Source organism: Pelodiscus sinensis, chromosome 2, assembly GCF_052426305.1.
Source record: "Pelodiscus sinensis isolate ZL-2025 chromosome 2, ASM5242630v1, whole genome shotgun sequence".
NCBI lineage: Eukaryota > Metazoa > Chordata > Testudines > Trionychidae > Pelodiscus > Pelodiscus sinensis.
In genome coordinates this window covers 46851791-46877354 of record NC_143053.1, presented here as the reverse complement: position 1 = coordinate 46877354, position 25564 = coordinate 46851791, and the positions used below count along the sequence as shown (strand labels likewise).

Below are 25564 nucleotides of genomic sequence, written 5' to 3'. Positions count from 1 at the left end.
TGATTTCTTTTTACCCACTTCTCCCTCGTGCCAACTATTCTCTTGTCTGTTTCTATGAACTGCTAAGTAACCAAGATCTTCATGACTTTGAATCAAATCATTCCCTTCTGCACAAAAGAATAGATGATGAAATAGAAAAAAAGCTCATTGGATATCAATTGGTTGCATTTCCAACACATGGCACCGCAGTGGGTGGTTTTAGCAGCCACATGAATGGAAACGGCTGTGCCAGCATGTAGACCAAAATCCGTGGAAATTCTCCTTCAGTCCCCTCATATCTTAAAGCATCTGTTCTGAACCCCTGATCCCCACTGAAGTCAATGGGAGTCTTTCCTTTGGGCCCAGAACTCATATCTTTCCAGATGCTGTCCTGAATTTCCTTTTCATGTCTTTCCAGACACCTAGTCCAGTGTTTCACTTTTACCCTCAGCATCATCTCTCTTTTTCTAACATACTCTGTTTTTGATACGAGACTAATTTTCAAGTCTGACTCTAAACCTGGACAGATTTCATTTAGTCACAATTTCTGCTGCAAACTCTCCACTTTTCCCCTCCATCTATAATTATTACTTTAGTTACACATTTAACCACAAATGAAGGTTTTGTCATACATTATAGCAATATAGACTTGTAGTTAGAAGAGACTGGATCTCCAGAAATATGTGTTCTTCCTTGGAATGTGCTGCTGACCTACTACATCACCTTGGACAAACCATTTAACTTCTTTCTGGGGGTATGTCTACACTACCCCGCTAGTTCGAACTAGCGGGGTAATGTAGGCATACCGCACTTGCTAATGAAGCCCGGGATTTGAATTTCCCGGGCTTCATTAGCATAAGCGGGGACCCGCCATTTTTAAATCCCCGCTGCTTCGAACCCCGTGTAGCGCGGCTACACGGGGCTCGAACTAGGTAGTTCGGACTAGGGTGCCTATTCCGAACTACCAGTACACCTCGTTTCACGAGGAGTAACGGTAGTTCGGAATAGGCACCCTAGTCCGAACTACCTAGTTCGAGCCCCGTGTAGCCGCGCTACACGGGGTTGGAAGCAGCGGGGATTTAAAAATGGCGGCTCCCCGCTTATGCTAATGAAGCCCGGGAAATTCAAATCCCGGGCTTCATTAGCAAGTGCGGTATGCCTACATTACCCTCCTAGTTCGAACTAGGAGGGTAGTGTAGACATACCCTGACTTATTTTCTCTCATTTATAATGTAAGTATAATAACAAAGCACTTACAGTTGTAATAAGTAATAAAAAAAAACCCTACAAAAGTCTGAAAAGAGAATCTCTTACACAAACCTCAGACCAAACCCTAGTGCAGACATCTTAACTCTTCTTTGATACATTACACAAAACAATAATTAATTTAGGAAAGTTTAACAATTGCATTGAATTCTTGGTACATTTGTAATTTAGTGGTCGCTTCTAGTCATTTGTAGGTTTCTGTAATGTACCCATCATATAACTATAGCACAATGATTTGGGCTGTCAGCAGACCTCCTACTTTGGGTCTCCAACTCTTTGTCAGCCAAGTCTTTTGTCAGTTTAAGATATCTTAATCTTCTGGATGAGATTTTATCTGGATTGATCTTGTTGAAAGTAACCCCCAACTCTTCCCTCCTTAGGAGCTATACCTCTGGGGTGTATAGGGAGACCCAGGCACTCCCTTTCCACTAGGTCCTAGCCCAGGGCCTAGGTAGTGAAACAGCATGCACCTGCTCCATGACTAGCTGGATCATTTGCCAACCTTCCGTGGGACACTTCCTACATGCCTTGAGTCTCAGTTTGGTCATCATGGACTTGAAGTCATTTCTTCAAACCTCCACTATCAAGGGCCTATGCCTGCGACCTTGTCACCCCTTTGTGACCATTCTTCCTCCCTACTGGGAGGCTGTCTCAGAGCAGAAGAAAGAGCAAAGCATGGTCTCTTCAGTGAAGACTTCCTCTCCTGTTACAGCACTGAAGCACTTTACCAAGAATTGGTCTCTCTTCTGTCCCTTTCCTCCCCCTTGCCTAGGCTGCCAAAGCTCCATTTATTCTGGTCTTCTCCTCAGAAGCAAGCTTGACAGGACCTGCCTGGTCCATCATTGCACCAGCCCTGCCCATGTATCAGCCTTCATTGTGGTTTGTAAACCTCACCACACTAATCTAAACACCTAATAGGTGGGACACATGCCTAGGAGTCAGGACTGCCAGATTGTATCTCCAGTCATATTGCTGAATCATCATGCATGCTTGGGTAGGTTATTTAAAGTTTGTACTTTAGCTTGCAGGTAAACAAAACCTTTTCTAGTTCCCGGGCTTAAAAACCTGTATCTGGGGCTATGTCTAGACTGCAGGCTTCTTTCAAAAGAGGCTCTTTCAAAAGCATCTTTCGAAAGAGCCTCTTTCGAAAGATCGCGTCTAGACTGCAGGCGGATCTTTCGAAAGAGCAATCCGCTTTTTCGAAAGAGAGCACCCAGCGAGTCTGGATGCTCTCTTTCGAGGAAGCCCTATTTACATTGAAGAACGCCTTCTTTCGAAAGAGGAACTTTCGAAAGAAGGCGTTCTTCCTCGTGAAACGAGGTTTACTGCCATCGAAAGAAAAGCCGCGTTCTTTCGAAATAATTTCGAAAGAACGCGGCTTGAGTCTGGATGCAGGGGAAGATTTTTCGGGAAAAGGCTACTTTTCCCGAAAAAACCCCTGAGTCAGGACACGGCCTGAGTGTTAAGTGGGATCTTTTCCTTCTTATGTATCACTGCCACAGTTACAGTTATAAATTAGAACTTGTCAGAAACTTTTTGGTGAAATTTTCTTTGTCAGAAAATGCCAGTTTATCAAAACTTTTTGCAGGAAAGGGTCTTTTTTTTGACAAATATGCAAATATTTTGAGAAAAGATTTGAAAAAAGTATTAAAATTATCATGGTTCAACATTTCAAAACAAAAATTTCTGTTTTTCAGTTCAAAATTACTCTTTATTTTAAAATGTTGATTTATAGTGAAAAGGGTCAAAATGAAAACAAAACATTTTGAAATCAAAATAATGTTTTGGTTGACCTAATATAATTTTTTTAGGGCGTTGGTTCATGAAAATTTGAGATTATTATTTTTGGTCTTAATTCAAGACAGAACAAATTCTGAAATCTAGAAAACTGTCATGAGATGGGCAAATGATTTCCTACCCAAGGGTGTGTCTAGACTACAGGGTTTTGTCGACAAAAGTGGACTTTTGTCGACAAAACTATACCTGCGTCTACACTACCGCTGAGTTCTGTCGACATAACGTCAACAGAACTTAGCAGTTTTGTCGATGCTGGTAAACCTCATTTTATGAGGCATAACGCCTTCTGTCGACAGAGTTCTGTCGACAGAAGGTGTTATTGCATGTAAACTGTCCTTTGCGTCTACACTACCATGTCGACAAAGCAGCTTGCTTTGTCGACAGAACTGAATGTAGTCTAGACGCTCTTTGTCAACAGAAGCTTTGTCGACAGTATCTGTCGACAAAACTTCTGTCGACAGAAGCCTGTAGTCTAGACGTACCCCAACTCTATTGAAACCCACTGCCTTCAGGTTATGCCCCAAGACACTGAAGGCAATGGGATTGCACAGATGTAATTGATGACATCTTACTAAGAAATACTGATGGTATATAATAAAGAACAGAATCTAGTTTGCCTTCTAGGTCTATTGGCTTTTGAGGTCTGCCAGGAGTATAAAGAAGTAAACACTTTGTATCTGTGCTCAAGTCAGTAAATATGTCTCTGAATACACAGAAGGAACTGATCAGCCATTTGTACATAGTCCACCAAATATCTGATCATCCAATTTAATTTTTAAGCTCACGTTTCTCACTTTGTATTGTTTTCCATGTCATTCTTTCTGTGCAGCTGCAGCAATTTAATATAAAATGAGATCATGTTCAGCTAACATATTTTCTAGATCAGTGAGTCAAATCTACACATTCTGGGTTTTATTTCAGAGAAATCCATTTTATTGGTGACCATAGTGATTACTAATGTAAACTAAGTATTTCATGAAGCAGTCCTATATTTTAGTGATTTCTAATTCAAAGTTATTGAGATATTGCAATAGTCAAAAGATATTTGTTGGGCTTCAAAATATTTCTGTGTCTTAAATGTTGTCATGCATTAAATTATCACCATATTTCAGCATTATAAACAATTCTTCTAAAGCAAGAGCTATCCAAAAGCAAAACATGATAAATAAAAGAAAAACTACAACAAAACATTCAGTACTACGAAGGTGAAAAACAGTTCCATGACTTATCTACAGCTTGTCCCTGTGCACCCTTGTAGTCCGCTAATTTACATACAGCTCCTGGCAGCTTATCCTGGCTAAAAGGGTCTTTTAGATGTTGTTGTTGCCCAAGGGCTTCATGACAATTGGCTATTGATCAGTCAAATACATTCTGCAAACATCACCGAAAAAAACATTTAAAAGGCTGGTAGAAAATATTCTGTTTCTTTCTCTAATATGAATTTTCCTTTTCCCACTGCTATTTGGTAATGCCTATTTCTGCCTTAAAGCTGAGGCCACAAAATTGGTACTTGAAAATCAGTCAAAAAGGAAAAGGGAAAAGGAGGAGTAGCAGGAGAGAAAATCTCTTAATTTGGAAAAATGGTTGATTTAATAAAGAAATCTCAGATATGAAGGTCCCAGTGATGCCCATGCTTCATTTATAAACTATTTATAGGGAGGAACACAGAACCCCTCCCGTCCCCACTCCCCACATCACCAGTACATCAGAATAGATTTTTTCCAAGTGTCCTCATCATGAAATTTTCTTTTCTTCTTCCTTGAATTCGCACATCATATTTTTAAAGTGTGGCAGATTGCTTGGCTGATATAATCTTTGACAGGATGCAGCTGGTGATGTTAGTATTAGTGTATTGAAAAGTGCAGCCAGCCTTCTCTGATGATCCAGTAATTTTTTTTTCTTTGCTATTTTCTATCCTCTGGCACTAGCAATGATTGAAGCAATTGACCGACTGAGCTGGTGCTTCAGGACATAAAATAACAAAGGGGAAAAAATTATAAAAGCGGGTGAGGGCTAGCTATTATAATGTACAGAAAGCAACCATATGGTTTAGCAGTGTTTAGGTTTGATTATCCCATAGCATATATTATGAAAATGTAAAATCCAAGACAAATACCCAGATGTACTGAGAATTTTCCAGTTAATTGAATACACTAGTAGGCTGATGCTACAGTAACATACAAATTCTAGTAGGCCTGGTCCAGGAAGGACCTGAACCTCTCCCATATAGAAAGGAATGCTGAGTAGTATCTTCAAGTTCCAAAGAAATTGGAAGCTAAGCATGCTTGATGCCTTGCAGGGTCAGTCTTGAAAAGAGAGAAGTTCTAAAAATAGGGATGTGTCTTGTAAAGGCTATCAAAGTTGGTCAGGTTAGTTACACAACAATATCCATGCACTATTGGCATGCTTAAAAATCAAAACTCAAGCTCACAAATTACATTTGTAAGGCTCGAGCTTGCAAGATGTTGATTAAGACTCTGTAATAGTTCTGGTCTCTTAAAGATTAGAACACATTCTGCCTCCTAATAAAAAAGGACCTAGCTGCAATCAGGAATTGTTAGAATGTAAAGGAGAGCAAATCCTTAACACAGAATAGGTCAGGGCTTAAAATGGGCTATTCTCATAATTTTAGGTACTGGGTGCACTAAAAAAAGTTTATTCCTATTTCAGAAATATTATCATTTTAATTGATGATTTCTATATCTAAATCAGAGAATAACTTTAGAACTGGTAATATCTTTAGAACTGGAAAAACTTTTTATGTGAATCCATTGTATTTTATATATAAATGCCAAAACACACACAATTTGCAAAAGTCCAATGAAATTCTTCATGTTTTCATCTAAAACAAATGCTTCAGTAAAGAATTATGTGTTTGCAACAGGTAAAGGAACAAATCATCTTGATTATGAATTCAGTTTCTAGCTTTCCGATATTTCAATGGATAATGGTGAGGAAGAAACCATCATGTCTACTCCTATTAAAGTCAATAAATTATAGCATAGACTTGAATGGGAATAGGACCAGCACATTTGCCTAGTTTCACAATGGGTGAATGGCTAGTTTCTTAAGCATCTAGACTCTATTTCTACTTCTTCTGATTTGTAAAAGGAACTTCAAGCCAAGTCTTCCACCTGCTAGGTGAGTGCCCTACAGAGATTCTGGGGTGGATCCCTTGCTTTCCTGTTGAAGCTGTTCCTCTTTGTATAAACAATTATATATTCAGTGGAAAAGAAAGAGTGAGACTGGTCCTATAATCTGCTTGTTTAGGCACTTTAAAGATGAGAAATGTGGGCAGAAGTTCTGTCTCCAGATCAGGGATTTGAACCTGCATCAACCACATTTCAAGGGACGGCACTAACTACTGGGTTACTGGATTCAGGGTGCAGAAAAGGGGATGGTTTCACAAGAATCAATTGACCTAGCGTAGGTTACCAATTCTAGGAGAAGATTCAGTTCCCTCCAACACAGACTTATGTGCCTATCTTTCCTTGAGGTGTGGGGCTTAGACTTGTGTTAATTTAGATAAACTATGTGGGTCCAAAGATTCAAAGACAAGAACATGACCCTTAAAGTATTTAAAATTAGAACAGAAACAAGTTTTGAGGTTCAACATTAAGGCTATGTCTAGACTGCGAGCCTCTTTCGAAAGAGGCTTTTTTGAAAGATGCTTTTGAAAAAGTCTCTTTCGAAAAAGAGCATCTAGACTACAACCAGTACTTTTGAAAAAGCAAGCTGCTTTTTCAAAAGAGAGCACCCAGGCAGTCTGGATGCAATCTTGAAAAAAAGCAGTTTGCATTACATAGCACCATTTTTCGAAAGAGCAGTTTCGAAAAAAGGCATTATTCCTCATAAAACGAGGTTTTCCACAGTTGAAAAAACTGCTGCGTTCTTTTGATTTACTTTCTAAAGAACATGGCAGCAGTCTAGATACAGGGGAATTTTTTTCAAAAAAAAGGCCACTTTTTTCGAAAAAACCCTGTAGTTTAGTCACACCCATAGAGACTTCAGCCTACCTAGTGCTATTGCAAACACTCTATTAAATATCTTCTAAACCTTTTATTTTAAAATACAGAGAAAGAAGAAAAAACAGTTAAAGCATTTGGAATGTAAAGTATAAAGGAAGGCTTTCAGTATAACAACATTATGTGTTCCCTTTTCTATTAGCTAGAGAGAATCTTTAGAAAGAAGTCCCACTTTCCCTAGTTTGACAGTGTCTGAGGGTATGTCTACACTACAAAGTTAATTCGAACTAACGGACGTTAGTTCGAATTAACTTTGATAGGTGCTACACTAGCGCTTCGCTAGTTCGAACTTAATTCGAACTAGCGGAGCGCTTAGTTCGAACTAGGTAAACCTCATTGTACGAGGACTAAGCCTAGTTCGAACTTACTAGTTTGAATTAAGGGGTGTGTAGCCCCTTAATTCGAACTAGTGGGAGGCTAGCCCTCCCCAGCTTTCCCTGGTAGCCACACTGGCCAACACCAGGGAAACTCTATTGCCCCCCTCCCGGCCCCGGACCCCTTAAAGGGGCACAGGCTGGCTACAATGCCCGTGCCAGGTGCAAGCCTGCCAGCACCCAGCCAGCAGACCCTGAACCTGGCACGGCTCGAGCCAGCCACCCAATGCCCCCCAGCCCTCCTCCTCTTCCCGGGACCAGGCTGGCGGCTCCCGGGAGCTTGCCCAGGACCGCAAGAGGCGGGCACCCACCTGGTCCAGTGCAGACATCGTGGACCTTGTCCACGACCTCCGCACTAGGCACAGGAAAGCGGCCGTCTAGGGCAGGAGAGCTTGCCAGCTTGGCCACCCAGGAGCAGGTTTGCATGAAAATCAAGGTGGTCCACTGAGACCCCCGACCCTGAGCCCTGATCTTACAATGGCCGTACTGGGTCAGACCAAAGGTCCATCTAGCCCAGTAGCCTGTCTGTGGATAGCGGCCAACCCTAGGGACCCTGGAGGGGATGGACCGAAGACAGTGACCAAGCCATTTGTCTTGTGCCATCCCTCTCCAGCCTTCCACAAACTTCGGGCAGGGACACCACTCCTACCCCCTGGCTAATACCACTCCATGGACCCAACCTCCATGAATTGATCTCACTTCTCTTTAAACTCTGTTCTAGTTGTAGCCTTCACAGCCTCCTGCAGCAAGGAGTTCCACAGGTTGACTATTTGCTTTGTGAAGAAGAACTTTCTGTTATTAGTTTGAAGCCCGCTACCCATTCCTTTCCTTTGGTGTCCTCTAGTCCTTCTATTATGGGAACTAATGAAGAACTTTTCTGTATGCACCCTCTCCACCCCACTCATGCTTTTATAGACCTCTATCCTACCCCCGCTCCATCTCCTCTTTTCTAAGCTGAAAAGTCCCAGTCTCTTTAGCCTCTCTTCATATGGGACCTGTTCCAAACCCCTCATCATTGTAGTTGCCCTCCCTTCTCCCACCCTCTCTTTTCTCCTCTCCCACCTCCTTTTCCCAGTCTCCCCCATTTTTGTTCAATAAAGAGAGATTCTATTTTTGACCACACATTTTCTTTATTTTGTACATCAGGAAGGGGGGCTAGGGAGGAGTAAGTGGAAGGAGGTGAGGGAGGAATGAGGTACGAGCCCCCGATGGGGAGGACTGGGCTGGCTCTGCGGGCTTCTGGGGGTGGAAGCTCTCCTGCAGCCCCCCAATTGCCCCCTCTCCCCAGATGGCAGCCTGCGGCAAGTGCAGCCGGTCTGATGGCCGAGTGCTGTGATGTGCCCAGTGTGGGCACTCAGGGCACTCCAAGCCAGGACTGCTTTGCAAGCGGGGCACCCCTGAGAACTGTCTGTCTGGGGTGGGGGTCGGGTCCCTTTAAGCACAGCCCTCAGCTAGCCTGAGGCAGCAGCTCCATGCTCTAAGTCCTCATCTGATGCCCTGCCGGCACTGCTTCCGGCCATCCTTAACCCCGGTTCAGGGTCCACTTAATGTGGACATGCTAGTTCGAATTAGCAAAACGCTAATTCGAACTAGTTTTTTAGTCTGGATGCGTTAGTTCGAATTAGCTTAGTTCGAATTAACTAATTTGAACTAAGTTAGTTCGAATTAGCGCTGTAGTGTAGACATACCCTTAGATACTAATAACAAGATTTTTGGGAAAAGAGAGAAATTATTTGAGATGGGCTAAAGCTGTCGTTGTTATTGTTGATAAAGTGTAGTCCAATTTTCTAGAAGACAGTAAAAGAGAAACATACATAAAAGGGGTTGGGAGAACAGTAACATCACAAAATGCAATGCCTGTCTCTGGCAATGGTGGACAATCTGCGTGGCCCATGGTCATCATGGCCAAAGTGCAGGGTTGCCAGATTCTGCTGGTTTCCATCTGCATAGTTTTTTTCTTACCCGGTATAATTAAAGTGACAAGCATATAAAGCTTGTGAAGTGAGGTGCATACTGACTGCACACTATTGACTGTGAGAGCCATATGCTCCTCCTGCATCCAATCACAGCACTACTACGGTTCAAACAACGTACCCTGCAAATTCTGGGCACATAAGCACAGTTAGCAAAACTACTTATTGCATCTGTAGACTTTTGTTTTTAGAGAAACTGACAACTGGAGATTTTACTGAACCATTTTATTGAGGCAGTTCTAGGAGCTGCATTTAAACTTGATCTAAGAGTCTAGATGAAATGAGCTACATATACTTTTTCCAAGTTTATTTATTCATTCATTCATTCTGTTTATTTACTTGGCCTTTTATTGTCCTATTCTGCACAGAGATACAAAGAGAGCTTTATAGGGTTTGTGCTGCTATATGGAATGCACATAAACATGTACCAGTGATGAAAGTGTTGTAACTTTTGTGTGTTTTCAAAAACATTATTAAACTCATACCTGAAAGGGGTTTTTCGCTTGATGGAATTTACAATAACTGACAAGTCACTTTATAAGATGAAGACCCAACAGATTGGCATTTCACTTGTTTGTCACTAGTCTATCTGATGGCTGGTTTTGCAATCCAAGGAAAAAGTATTTTCAAGAGGTTTGTGTGTCTTGGAGAAAAACTTGAAAAATCTACAAAAGAGGTTAACTAGCTTCTTCAAGCTCTCTTTTTCAAAAGTTTGTGCTGTTTAGAACGCTGTTTGAAAACAGAACCAAAGGGTAGAAATTGATCTTGAATAGCACACCACACACAGAATTAGGCATGCATAGGATATTTTAAAACTAGTGAGAGTATGTAAGGCTGTTTCTGTTCTCTACAAAAATTGGAAGTCAGAAAATGTAGAACTCTGGATGCTTGAGCTTAGGCTTTGCAGTATGGTAGGTGACCCTATTGAAGTTTTATCACTGTGGCTATGTCTACACTGCAGACAGTTTCTGAAAAAGCGGACGTGTTTTTTCAGCTTCCCTGTATTCCTCATTGTATGACAAATAAGGGATGTTCCAAAGAGGAGGTTTTTCCAAAATTTGTCCCTATGTAGACGGGCCAAATTTCAGAAAAGCCTCTTCTGAAAAAAAAAGCGGAAAAAGATTCGCAATTTGCATATCTTTTTCCGATTTAACTCCACAGTCTAGACATAGCCAGACTTTAACACGGCCAGGTTTATAACTCATGTCTCTTTATATCACTATGAATTTTGTGAATTGACCTGATACTACTTGAACAGGGCAAGATTTTCCATAAAAATGTGATGTAATAACTTTGCTTTAATTTTTCTGTTTTTAAAAGAGGAGGAAAAATAGATATTTTTTTCTTTTCTTTAAGTGATAGAACAAGGGCTACAAAGCCTGGAAGGGGTCATCCTTATGTCCATAATTCCACTGTGTTCAATTACTTGTAATGTGCAAAGTTTATTCAGAAAAGTAAGTGTTTCTAGCACTGCCTTCTAAGCCTTAAGTAAGGGGAGAGACGCCTTTTCCCATGCATATAAAGCCCATATTTATAGTCACTCAGGGATGCAAAACAATAGATTTTAAAATCATGCTATGTCCATATGTAGAAAAGCTATCTGAGGCTATGTCTACACTATGGGGCTTTATTGGAAAAAGGTACACAAATTACGCTCCAAAATTTGGGTACCTTTTTCCAATAGTTTTTTTGGATAAGGCTTTTCTGAAATTTGGCCCATCTACACTGGGCCAAATTTCAGAAAAAAACTCTTTTGGAAGAGCCCTTCTTCCTCATGGGAGGAGGAAGACAGGGCTTCTGAAAGAATGCATCTGCTCTTCCGCAAAAAAAAGTGGAGGAGCAGAGGTGTTCCTTGGACGCGATGGAATTTTTCCAGGATACCCATCCCAAGCAGTGTTCCCTCTAAGCTGCATGGCAGTACAGCTCCACAGATGATTAATCAACCCCTCCCAGTCAGTCAGCTCCATGCCCAGAGTCCTGAGCCTCTGACTGGGTGAAACTGTGCTGCTCTGCAGCTTAGAGAGAACACTGATCCCAAGCATGGTGCATCATCTTTTCCTTTCTCTCCCCAGATAGAAAATTGTGTGTTGATTGTTTAAAATTATTTTTTAATTCCTTGATATTGTGCTATGTGATTTTACTGTGAAGGTCATGTCAGAGCAGCATATTGTGCACATGGAAGTGAAGGTGGTGATGTTTACAGTAGTTCTTAGACCCTGTAGGAGTTTATTCCACAGGTTGAAAGCTTGTTCTCAGCACAAGTAAGCTTTACTGCTGAAGACATTAAAGAGAAGTTAGTCCACCTTGTTGGCATGAGCCCTAGCTACTCTGAGGGTATGTCTACACTACCCCGCTAGTTCGAACTAGCGGGGGTAATGTAGTCATCCGCAGTTGCAAATGAAGCCCGGGATTTGAATTTCCTGGGCTTCATTTGCATGAAGCTGGCCGGCGCCATTTTTAAATGCCGGCTAGTTCGAACCCCGTGCCGCACAGCTACACGTGGCACGGAGTAGCTAGTTCGGATTAGAAGCCTAATCCGAACTAGCTATACTCCTCATGGAATGAGGAAGCCTGATTAGGAAGCCTAATCCGAACTAGCTACTCTGTGCCACGTGTAGCTGTGCGGCACGGGGTTCGAACTAGCCGGCATTTAAAAATGGCGCCGGCCGGCTTCATGCAAATGAAGCCCGGGAAATTCAAATCCCGGGCTTCATTTGCAACTGCGGATGACTACATTACCCCCGCTAGTTCGAACTAGCGGGGTAGTGTAGACATACCCTCAGTTAGTAATCCTTGTAACACAATACCTTCATGTTATCTCTAGCCAGCACATTAGAATTCTGAATAATAAGTGCTGTTCCATGTATCAGTGCAGGGGAGGGAAAAGTGTATTATGCTTTAGTAATTTTCACTTATGTAGGCTAAGTCTACACTGCAGAGTTTTTGTGAAAAAACGTGTTTTGCGCAAAAACTTGCAGAGTGTCCACACTACAAGTGCATTTTTGTGCAAGAAAATTGACAGTAAATTGGAAGAAGAGAGGCTTTTTGCACAAGAGTTATTCATCTTTCTATGAGGAATAAGCCTTTTTGCACAAGAACTCTTGTGCAAAAAGGTGTTTGTGGACGGCAAACAGGGGTTTCTTGCGCAAAAACATCCTAACAGAAAAAGCACAGGTACTCTGATGGCCATTCTGTTAATGGCAATCAGAGCTGTCTTGCTCAAGAGCGTCCATGCAGTGTGGATGCTCTCTTGTGCAAAAGCGCATTGCTTTTGCGATGCGCTTTTGTGAACACTCTCTTACTCAAGACCTTTTTGTGGAAGATCTCTTCCTCAAAAAGGTTCTTGAGCAAGAAGCCTGCAGTGAAGACGTAGCCTTAGCGAGGGGTAACAAACCAACTTATCAAAAGCTATAGTAAGAGGAGAAAATACTCGCAACTATCATTAGAGAGAGGAACATAGAAAAGAAAGTGATATGCAAGGAACACCACAGGGCACTGTGAGCTCAGTTATTGCCCAGCATTTTCTGTGCCCAGCTATAGAATTTGCAACAAAATTGCCAGTCTGTTGTGCGCACTCGAACACTTCATGAAGAGACTGTCAGCCCTTTTGATCTCAAAATTCAGACACACAGGATGAAAAAGTGTGTTCTAGGGTGTCTCAAAAGCTCTCCCTTTCAGCAGTCAGGGCCCAGTCTATCTGACACTTTTTGCTAAGAAGAATGGTTATAAGATCTCAGGCAGGAAGTACCCAAAGACACACAGAAAAATCTTGAGTGGAGTTGCTTCTCAGTAGAGATGATTAGAAAGCTAATCATAAAAGGGGGCCTATGAAAGGTACTTCCAGAGAGAGCAGGTTACAAAAGAACTACAAGTAGGAAAGCTCAATCCTAGAGAAAGGACGTTACCAGAAAACAACAAGTGTTCCAGGTTGTTGGAGAGCCACAAATCACTCCAGAGAAAAGCTGATGCAGCTGGACCTCTGAGGGAGCCTTGATTCCAGAAGAAGACCCCTTCCCTGGGTGGTTGCAGGAAATCTGAGTCCACAAAATATTTGAGTGGGTCTTACTGGGGCTCTTCCATATGGAGAGCCTGGACCAAGGGGATGGATAGACTCAAGTGGAGAAAGAGACTAATATCAACATGCGTTCCAGCTAGGACACATCTGTTTGGCTTTTGTGTAAATAAATTAGACCCCTGAAGAGGCATCAATCATAATACATCAGGCCCATTAAACTTAATGACAGCCCATAAAGGGTAAATGAGGCAGCGAAACCTTCCATCTTACCTTGGACTCCCAGAGGGAGCAGATGACAATACTCACATTGAAACCAGTGATGCATTTTGGGTGAGAACTCACAACAAGGAAAAGCTGGAGCCCTTTGGCCACCTTCCTTCTTGGCCTCATGATGTTATTGAAGACTGCCCTCTTAGAAGTGATATTGTTCATGCTGTGTATCTTGTCTGGCAGTGAATTTACAGCTGGGGTTTTTGGGCTGTCATCATAAAGAAGGGGATTGAGACTGTATCAGGCTTATTTCTCAACTTAATTATCATAAATTGTGGAACCTCTGTCATATCCAGACTTTGGCTTAATCTGAGCAAATCAAACTGGGTAGTGCATTCCTATTTTCACAGTGACATTTTTTAGCAAAGGCAGAAATCATTGTCCAGTAATCTATGTAGCTTTGCAAGCATCAATGGTGGTAACCTGTACTTGTGCATGGAAGGGTCAATGGAAAGTACTGCACATAAATCATTTGTAAATGTCTTTGCCTGGAGCAACTAATCCCTCTGTCACCAAGGGTGTGTCTAGACTACATGCCTCCTTCGACGGAGGCATGTAGATTAGCCAGATCGGAAGAGGGAAATGAAGCCGCGATTAAAATAATCGCGGCTTCATTTAAATTTAAATGGCTGCCCCAATCTGCCGATCAGCTGTTTGTCGGCAGATCGGGGCAGTCTGGACGCGACGCGCCGACAAAGAAGCCTTTCTTCATCGGCACAGGTAAACCTGGTTTCACGAGGCTTACCTGTGCCGATGAAGAAAGGCTTCTTTGTCGGCGCATCGCGTCCAGACTGCCCCGATCTGCCGACAAACAGCTGATCGGCAGATCGGGGCAGCCATTTAAATTTAAATGAAGCCGCAATTATTTTAATCGCGGCTTCATTTCCCTCTTCCGATCTGGCTAATCTACATGCCTCCGTCGAAGGAGGCATGTAGTCTAGACACACCCCAAGGCAATGACCCTTGCCAGTACAGTTAAGAGCAAGAAACGGTCTCCTCTTCTACATCGGCCTAACCCTGTATATAATTTTCCCACTCTCAGCTCTTTCTCTGTTGCAGTATTTGAAAAATCAGTCTGTTTTGAATATTTTTGCTTATTATTTTCTGTGACTTTGGAGGCTTTTTTATTGAGTCATTCTACCAACACAAATTGGAATAAAATTAATTACTGAAGTTTTGTCTACTGCAGTGAGACTATTCATTCAAGTAAACTTATGCACACATGTGTTTGCAAGACTGGGATCTAGATATGCTGACTAACCATTTATTAAAGCTGTTCTGCTGTTAACTAGGGACATATCTTCACTCGCCATGCTGGAAGACGACATTCTGGCATTCAATTTAGCGGGTCTAATATAGACCCGCTAAATTGAGTGCTGAGGGTAGCTGCAGCCAGCACCTGTACTCTTCACAGTTGCAGGGAGTAAGGGAAGCTGATGAGAGCATCTGCTCCCATTGGCCTCCCACTGTGGGGATGCCACCAACCTCATTTTAAGGTATTCTACATAGCAGGAGTTACATACTTTTAGCTTAAAAAACAACAAATAGTCTGGTAGCACTTTAAAGACTAACAAAACATGTAGATAGTATCATGAACTTTTGTGGGCACAGCCCTCTTTAACTGACCTTCCAGATCTAGTGCAGACCTGGCCTAGAATAGATCAACTGTTATATTCATCCAGAAATGTTAATAAGGTTTAGAGTGAATATGTCATAAGGAGGGGACTTAGGGCTAGATTCCAATGAGTATTGGCTCCTAAACTGTGGGTTTCTAAAATAATATAAATTGAGAGTCTATCCTGTTCTTGGAACTCAAGGGATGCCTATAGAATGTAACATGTTGTGAATCAGAAGATTAGACAAGTCGGCTAATTAGGCTGGTAGCTGTTGATAGTTGCCAGGTATGCTCAGGTCTATCCAGCCAGCTCTAATCTACTCCCCTTAATTGGGGCTGGTGTGGCGGGGGCTGATTAAGCACTCCTTACCAAGCACTCTGTCACAGGGTCACTAAGGGGGAATGTTCTTTGGATGTCAGGCGACATCTAAGAGAGGGTAGGAATGGGGCAAAAAGGGCAATTGCCTCATGGCCTGGTGATTCAAAGGGGCCTGGGGCTGCAGCAACAGCAACTCCCAGAGCCCCAAGCTCTTTAAATCACCTCCGGAACACTCAGTGGTACACTCCTGGCATCTCTTAAGGCTGCCTTGGGGAGATGATTCATACTGATAAGCTAACAACTAAAAGGAATGATAAGGAAGTTACTTGACTGGCTTATTCACTAGCTACATTATGAAGTTTTTATTGAAATTATATCATGCAGTATCAACAGCCTAAAGTAAAGCCATAATTTTTTTACAAGAAACCTGGCTTACCAAAAATGAATCTTGTTCTGATGATCTGTTAAACCTGCTAAGAGTGCAGACCAACTAATGGCTAATCCATTTTTATCTCAGTCAAATTAAATGCTATAGTTAAGGCACTAGCTCTGAATAATCCCTGTCTTCAAGCTTATAGTATCTCCTTTCCAGAAAATATATTAATTGCTTTGAATTAATATTCAAATGAATTAATATTCTCCTCATTATAATGAATCTATATGGCCAGAGTTAGAATCTCTTATTGCCATTTTGATTGGGAATTATAAGATAGTACATTTTATTCTTAGGTGATTATAATGCTCAGTGGGATGCAGAAAACATGGAATTGCTAAATCTATCAAATAATACATGATAGGTTGTTTACCCTTTTCCAAAAAAATTCTAAAGATAAATTAAAAAATTCAGCCAGCCAGATATTTTGGCAGTTTTGGATAGATTCAGTTTGGAAGTTCTAAATATGGTAAGGTACATAATGACATGGGTGGGTCACTAAATCTCTCAAGTAGGAGAAGTGTAATTGCAGTTTTAATTTTTTGGACCTCTTATATTAGTTGATCAGAGCTGGACAGTATTTCACCTCTGAGTTTCAATCCTCATGTGCAAGGTAAATTAAGTGGAATCCAATAGTTAAATATAAAATTAAAGAGAATCTTTCCTCTAATTATCCAGTGGGGTTTTAAAAAAGTGTTTAGATCTTAGTTATGTGAGTCTATCTCTTAAGGTATTTAACTTAATTGTACCCAAATAATAGGTTGATCTGATTACCAAATGGACTGTTCTTTCCATTTGAAATATAAAAGAATCTGGAGTGGCATCGTTTTTGGCAAGGAAAGTTAGGAAAGTTAGTTTGTAGATTCCACCCAAAATTTAGTCAATTTTAGCAATAAAAGATTTCTGAAAGTAAAAAGTAGGCAGAACACCATGTGGCATTGTGGAAGAATTTGAACTTGCTGCCAAAGAGAGAAATTCTGTATAGTTTAGGAAATTAGTATTAGTTCTAAGAGGATGGGGGCAACATTGAAACTGTGATCTCCAAGCATATCTGGGTGAATATTTTTCTGTGCTTTGTAAAGATAAGGGCATATATTAACTTGTTGGCATGATAAGCTCTGGTAGCTTCCCTTCTTGATTTCCATCCAGAATGGTCTGTATGAAGTATCCAGGAAGGAAGAAAATTTTTTAATTGATCAACAACATTGTAATCATGTGCCAGGGAAAGATTTTTATTCCTGCAGAAATATTTAATGGGAGCGATGCCTGGTGGTAACCAGTTCTGGCTAGACTTCTCTCCAATATAAATAATGCACAGATTTCCCCCTCAAGTTAGGCTTCTGTTGTCAATCCACTTCACACAAAAAAGGATTCAGAAGAACTATTCCCCAATTAATTATTTGGATATTGCTTGAAAATTTTTCACTGTAACTTTTTTTGGAAGATTGGGCAGAAAAAATAAATTTGCTCAGGTACCAGCTGTTTTCTGAAATGAGCACTTTGTTACATAATTGTGTTATATTTTCTTATTAATCTACAGATACGTACCTCCTATAGGGCAAAATACTTTATACAGTTTTTGTCTAGCCTCTAACCTCTGTTTATCAGAGGCTGGAGATGGATGGCAGGAGAGAGATCACTTGATCATTACCTGTTTGGTTCATTCCCTCTATGGTACCTGGCATTGGCCACTGTCGGCAGACAGGATACTGGTCTGGATGGACCTTTGGTCTGACCCAGTATGGCGGTTCTTATGTTCTTATGTTAATTGATCTAAAATCATCCTTTGATTCTATTGATAGGGACCATTTGTGGGGTGAACAGGAAATACCTGGAACAGATTTACATATTTTGGTTGTTTATTTAAGAACTATTCAGAGACAAACAATGGCCAAGATTAAAGTAGGTCTGTGTGGGCAATTAACTGATTCTGCCTCAGTTATAAAGGTGGTTTGGCAGGACCGTCTCGCTACATCTAGACTGCATCCCTCTGTCGACAGAGGAATGCAAATCAAGCACATCAAAATTGCTAATGAAGCAGGAATTTAAATATCCTGCTCCTCATTAGCATAAACATGGCCACCACTTTTTTTTTAAATGGAGTTTTTTTCAGAAAAAAATGGCAGTCTAGACGTGGATCTGTCGAAAATAAAGCCTTTTTCGACAGACCCTGTATTCCTCAAAAATGAAGTTTACAGGATCTGTCGAAAAAGGCTTTATTTTTGACAGATCCGCAGCTAGACTGCCTTTTTTTTCTAAAAAACTCCATTTTGAAAAAAAGTGGTGGTCATGTTTATGCTAATGAGGAGCAGGATATTTAAATCCCTGCTTCATTAGCAATTTCGATGTGCCTAATCTACATCTCTCTGTCGATAGAGAGGTGGAGTCTAGATAGAGCCTCCCTTAGCCCATTTTCTTTTTAATTTTTTATATCAAATTATGTTTTAGCATTAAAAGGGGTTCAGTGTTTTTCCTTAACAATCATTAATCACTCTATCCTATTCTATGCAGATGATATGGTTCTGTTATTGCAAACAGAGGGATTGACGCATTTATTACATTCATTTAGTTCATAATGACAACAAGAGGGCTTCTAGATAAAATATTAGGATTGTCAATTAATCACAGTTAACTCACATGATTAACTCAAAATTAAGTCTGATTAAAATAATTAATTGTGATTAATTACAGTTTTAAACACAGAGTTAAACAATAGAATGGAATTTATTAAATATTTTGGGATATTTCTATATTTTCAAATATATTGATTTCATTTTTTATTATAAATATTTGCACTGTAAAACTGAGAAACAAAAGAAATAGTATTTTTCAGTTTACCTCATACAAACACTGTGGTGCAATCTCTTTACCATGAAAGTGCATCTTACTAATGAACATTTTTGTTTCATAACTGCATTCAAAAACACAATACAGTTTGAACCTCTCTAGTATCTGGTCCAGCAACATCTGTGGTCCAGCATGATTTTAGTTAGCTAAATGTCCATTTATCATGGGTGTGGCCAAGTTTTCCACAGTCCCATAAAGTTTGTTTACAGCCACCAGTCCTGGCTCTCAGTGTTCTGTGTTGTTATTTAGCTCTAATTTACTACTAAATGTCTTCTAAGAGCCCAGTAAGCACTGGAAGTGTTGGTAATACTGCTAGACAATATTGACCTAATGTAGTGTGGCAAATTCTCTGGTTCAGCACTAGTCAGGTCCCAGGGATGCCAGACTAGAGAGGTTCAATCTGTAATATAAAACTTCAGAGAGCACACATCTATTCAGTCCTACTTGTTCAGCCAACCGCTAAGACAAACAAGTGTGTTTACATTTACAGGAAATAATACTTCCTGCTTCTTATCCATAATGTCACCAGAAAGTGGCAACAGGCATTCGTATGTCATTTTATAGCCAGCATGGCAAGGTGTTTACTTGCCATATATGCTAAACATTCATATGCCCCTTCATGCTTTGCTCACCATTCCAGATGTCATGCGTTCATGTTGATGGTACTCTTTTTTTTTAAATGTTAATTCAATTTGTGACTGAACTTCTTGGGAGAGAACTGTATGTTTCCAGCTCTGTCTTACTTGTATTCTGCCATATATTTCATGTTATAGTCAGTGATACTAGAACAGTTTTTAGAGTGTACCCCCATTTTACCTCTGTCTGCACCTTTCACTGACCCCTAGAGCTGATGCTGGCAGCCAGGACCTCAGAGCCAGCAGCCCAGTAAGATCCCAAATCAGCAGCTTGGACCCCACGTGTGGGGCCCATGGCTGGGGAGGATCCTGGGGCCAGTAGCAGAGTCCCTAAGCATCAGTGGGACTTGGCAGGGACAACAGCCAAGGGGCCCAGTCACCAGCCCCACTATGCAGCAGTGTAATACTTGATGGCAGGGACATGGGTCCATGGACTGGGACATTAGGCACAAAACCTGGCGATCCTACAGCATCCCCACACACCTAATTCAACACCTATGGACGCATGGCTTAGTGCACATTCTTTTTTAAGAACACATTCACTGAAGATTTGACAAACCAATGTCAGATTTTTAAGGATACCAATGTGAGATTTTTAAGGATAGCTATAGCACTTAACCCCAGGTTTAAAAATCTGAAGTTTCTTCCAAAATTTGAGGGGGACCAAAGTGAGGAGCATGCTTTCAGATGCCTTGAAAGAGCAACACTCCAGTGTGGCACTTCTGCTGGTGGTGTCTGACACAGATGATGAAAATGAACATGTGTCTGTTTGCACCAGAGGTATCCTGAAATAGCTCCCCCATGTCTTCACAAGCTACCTGTTATTTCAAAATGTTTTTCAAAATAACAGGCAAGCTATTTCGGCAAAATAATGAGCAAGCTATTTCCCATTCCACGAGGGTTAAGGGATGTCTTGAAATAGCACTTTATTATCGAAATGTGGTGGTGTGTAGACAGCACCACATTTTGAAATAGCCTATTTCAAAATAAACTCGAAATAAGTACACAATTTGCATAGCACAAATTGCGTATCTTATTTTGAGTTTAGAGTGCAGTGTAGACATAACCTTATTGAGCAGATCCCTTCATCAGCATAGATGCATGTTGAAGCATGAAGGTACATATGAATATTTAGTGTGTCTGGCATTTAAAGATCTTGCGATACCAACAGTGCTATGCAAATGCCTATTCTCACTTTCAGCTGACACTCTGAACAATGAGAAGGCAGAAATATCGTCTGAAAATGTAAACCAACTTGTTTGTCTGAGTGATTGGCTGAACAAGACATAGGATTCAATGGACTTTTATGCTCTAAAATTGTCCTTTGTTTTATTTCTCAATGTAGTTATTTTTGTGTACATAATTCTACATTTGTAAGGTTCTCTTTCATGATAAAGGGATTTCACAATAGTGCTTGTATGAGGTAAATTGAAAAAAACCTATCATTTCTTTTTTACAATGAAATAAAAATAAATATAAAATGAGGATTATACACTTTGTATTCTGTGTTGTAATTGAAATTAATATATTTGAATTGATTAATTTGAATTAATACATGCAATTAGTCATGTGACAGCCCTATAAATTGATAGCCCTTTACATTATTTCAATTTTAAAAGTAATTGTCTTTCATTAGAGAGAGAGGGTGAATAAATGGAGGATCGATTGGCACTACATTTACTAAGTTCCCTCTTTCTCCAACCTAAATATCTAGTCCTCACAAAGTGGCTTGTGGGATAAGCACATTTGGATAACTAAAGAAAAGGCTTTAAATTCTGTGTAAACTATGTTACACTTATTTCAGCTCAAGGGGGCAATTGAATTGCACCAGTGTACTCTGTTTGAAGTAAGGTACTCATATCTTGAATGGTCCAGAAATATGGGGATAAAATGAGCCCATTAAATCAGAAAGGATTCAGAACAAATTTCTTTGTTGGTCTTCCAAATAATACTCCAATTGCCCTTCTTAAGAGCAAAGAAAGTAATTAACTCTGTTTTGTCCAAACTTCAATATAATATTTATTTTTTGGCTTTGTATTCCTAGTATTTCCAAGGCTATACAAAGAGGAATGGCTCAGCGGGTCCCTCACATAAATTTCCTGGCTTAAAGCATACAGTAATTCCTCATTTAACACGTGCCCACTTAACATATTTTCATGATAGCACAATTTTTTTTTAGGGAACATTTTTTGAATTACACGACTGTCCCCAGAATAACACTATTTCTCCAGCTGGTCCGTTTCCGGCGGCTGCGCAGGGCTTCCCCCACCTCCCTACAAAGCGGTGGAGAGTTCACTGCTCGCCGTTCCACGCCGACTCCCCCTCACTGGATGCCTTGCTCCCTCTCCTCTGCCCCTGCTTGCAGGCCAGCGGCTGGGTTTCCCCAGCTGGCCCATCACCAGCAGCTGTGCGGGGCTTCCCCTGCCTCCCTACAAAATGGCGGAGGGTTTGCTGTTCGCCGTGTCCTCCTCGCAGGACGCAGTGCAGGTCCTGGCAGACCCGTGAAAGAGGCATACTCCCAACCCAATCCCCTTCCCTTCTCCTCCCCTTCTCTTCCTCAGAGCCAAATACCTCCCCTTCCTGCTGTAACCCAGTCCCCTTTCTCCCACAACCTTATGTCCCGGTCCCAACAGATATCACTGCTTAAAATGCAACCCCCACCTTTTCCATTATTTTCAATGGGAAAATTGACCCCGCATAACACGTTTTCACTTAAAATGATCATTTTCTGAAACATATCTGTAGTGTTAAATGAAGAATTACTGTATTCAAATTTTTTGTGTTCTCTGGGTTTCTCAGAATTGGAAGTTATTAGATTTAAGATTTAAAATATGAAATCCTTACTTAAATTGAGGACAAGGGATACTAATAAGTAACTGATTATTGGCCAATTGTTTCTATTACAAAGATGTCACCTTGGTTCCCCCTTGTTAAAAAGATTCATGGGTATGCCAGCTATTCAGACAGTTTGTGCACTAGTACATTAAAGAAGGCCTTGACAGGTCTCCATTTTCTATCCATGAAGACAGATTATTCAGAAGGCTGATATACTAGCATCAACAAATGTAATTATGGGAATCCATATGCTCAGTGCAAGTGAAAAACCTAAATCATTAATTGTGAAATCTATGGCTATTTGAAGTAAAAGTGGCTTTCTATATGATGGGTGGATTTTTATATTTTTGGAGGTTTTGGTTTTTGGAGTTTTTTTGGTTCTAGATGCCTTTTTCTGTGATCTCATAGAAAACAGAATATTTGTTAGGATATTTGTTAGCAATTTCTCTATATTCTGGGTGAGCCATTAAAACAAAGAAAAGGCAAGTGGCACAGTGATTATTCCTGGCTTAATGATTTATGTCCCTGTTTACTTTTTATTTATATGCATTTCAGTATGATATAACTTTTTGGATTGATTTTTTAAGTCCTGCTGAATTACTTTTTTTTGGGGGGGGGGGGACTACGCAAATTACGTATCTTATTTCAAAACTATTTTGAAATAGTTTATTTTGAAATTTGGTGTGTCTATACTGCACCAAATTTTGAAATAATGTACTATTTCGAGCTATTCCTTATCCCTCGTTCAACGAGGTATACTGGGATGGCAAAATAGTGTGCCCATTATTTCAAAAAATATTTTGAAATAACGTGTGGCTTGTGTAGATGCGGGGTGCAGTGTAGAGGTACCCTAATTTGTTCTTATTTTTAAACCCTTCTATAAAATTAGTTTCTACAATTAAATAATTCTTGTTCACCTTACTTACATGAGCAGCCCTACTGAAGTCACTAGTACTGGTCCCTTGTGCAAGGTGAGCAGGATTTGGCCCTCTTGTGAATAAATAAATATTTTGACACCTTAAAGTAACATGCAATCATGTTCACACCTGTGGGAGGAGAGAGAGAGAGAGACCTTCATAAGTATTTGCAGCATTGTTGAACAAGATTATATAGGAACCTTTGGAGCAGGTTTCCCCTCCAAACCCAGATTGGAAAGAGAACATTGTCTATATACTGCTGCAAAACCATTTGTCTTACTCACATGGGTCATTCAGCTCAGTGGGTTTGCTTATGGGAGTTAAGCAAACAGGAATATGCTTCTTTAAGACACTGATAAAAAAATCCTGTGAAGTGAATAGAAAGATTCCCATTGATTTCTATGAGCTTTGGCTCAGTCCCTAACTAGTGACACCATTCACTGCAGCTATTATTGATAAGACTATTTTACCCATTCAATTTTTTGCTTCTTCAGTCATTTGCATTAACTTTTAAAATTTGGAAGTAATTTTCTTTTCCTGTCTTTGTTATAGGTTTAGATAAGATGCTTCAAATGCTTCTTCTTCAAACAGCCGAGCCAATATTTGGTAATATCACACAAGTAAGTTTCAAAAACTCAGAGTGTGCTACATTTAGAATGAAGGAGCAGATCTTCAGTTACAACAGCTGAAGATGTCGCCTGGCCTGTTCAAAAGGAATTAGACTCAAACAAGATTGTGATGCTATATGTAGTAATTTCTCCCTGTGGCTCACTACGTGCTAACAGGTTAAGCAGGAATACCAGGTATGATACAAATGTCTATAGAAATCAGTATTTTTGCACTTGTCTGGAAAAAATGCAGAGTAAAGCAAATGCAGAGTGAAGCAAAAAGTAAGTGAAAGCTGTTGTCTGTTCATTCACCTGCTAATGTATGTTGATACTACTTGCAGCTATATTTTGTGACAGCACAAGAATTTACAATAGATTCTCACCAGTCACAACAAAGTTACTTGCTTGGCATGCAGGCACTTTGTTAGAAGAGTTTAAAAAGCTGCACAGAATCCTTTTAAAATACATTTTCCTGAATTACTCAGACAGCAAATATGCTATTTATAGCATCACCAAGAAGATCTGTGTAGGCTGCATATAAGGGGCAAAATTCTATGCTGCATTTTACAGGAGTTACAGTACCGAAGATGCAGCTCAGGCATAATGAGATTTCTGGGCTGTTCCAGGAGCAGGTCCACTCTTGCTCACCTGCCAATTAGCCGTTCCACAATCTCAAACAGACAGAAAATAGGTTGGCAACTCCTCTTTATTCCACTAGCCATGGCCCTAGCATGTCTCTGTTTTGGGGCTGGAAGAGAATTGAACTGCAACCTTAATCTTGCCTCTGTCTGGGGGAATGCCACAGAAAGCCACTATGGCCTGTTTACGCCACAAAGATTAGCTACAAGAAGGGCAGGTATCTGGCCCTGGATGCTGTTTGAGCTTGGACAATGAATGAATAAATGAATTGGAAATTCATGTTTGAGCAGATCTTCAGTTGATGAAAACACACCTCTTCTTAAGACAGTGATATATGCATGTCCAAGAAGGGTACAAGTGTTATTAACAATAAAAAAGCAGAAATTTTGATCCTGGCCAAACTTTGCTTATCAAAAAGGAGGAAAACTTAACTTTCAAGTAGATCTGCACAGGAACAATTATTTATTTAGCAAATATTCAATAAAAGAGCCACAAGTAATCTCAGCATGCATAGAGGGAGAAGACAACATTCGAGGAGGAATTAGATCCTATTTTCTTGTCAACATGCAACTCACTCAGTACAGTGGTGCTATATTTATTCTAGCTTCATAGAGAACAAAAATTTTATCAATTACTGAAGTTTTTCAGGGTATGTCTACACTAGAAAGTTAGTTCGAACTAACGGACGTTAGTTCGAACTAACTTTCCTATGCGCTACACTAGCGCTCCGTTAGTTCGAACTTAATTCGAACTAACGGAGCGCTTAGTTCGAACTAGGTAAACCTCATTTTACGAGGACTAACGCCTAGTTCGAACTAGCTAGTTCGAACTAAGGGCTGTGTAGCCCTTTAGTTCGAACTAGTGGGAGGCTAGCCCTCCCCAGGTTTCCCTGGTGGCCACTCTGGCCAACACCAGGGAAACTCTATGCCCCCCTCCCGGCCCCGGACCCCTTAAAGGGGCACGGGCTGGCTACGGTGCCCGTGCCAGGTGCAAGCCTGCCAGCACCCAGCTAGCAGA

The 25564-nt window shown here is 40.6% G+C and overlaps 1 protein-coding gene across 1 annotated transcript in view; it reads left to right on the top strand.

Annotated features, from left to right (window-relative positions):
- CNBD1 (cyclic nucleotide binding domain containing 1) overlaps positions 1-25564 on the top strand; it is a 309767-nt gene that overhangs the window by 251057 nt on the left and 33146 nt on the right. Inside the window, exon 11 of the mRNA XM_075919791.2 lies at positions 23853-23920. Within this exon, the coding sequence (XP_075775906.2) occupies positions 23853-23920 (68 nt within the window). The remainder of the gene's footprint in view (positions 1-23852; positions 23921-25564) is intronic.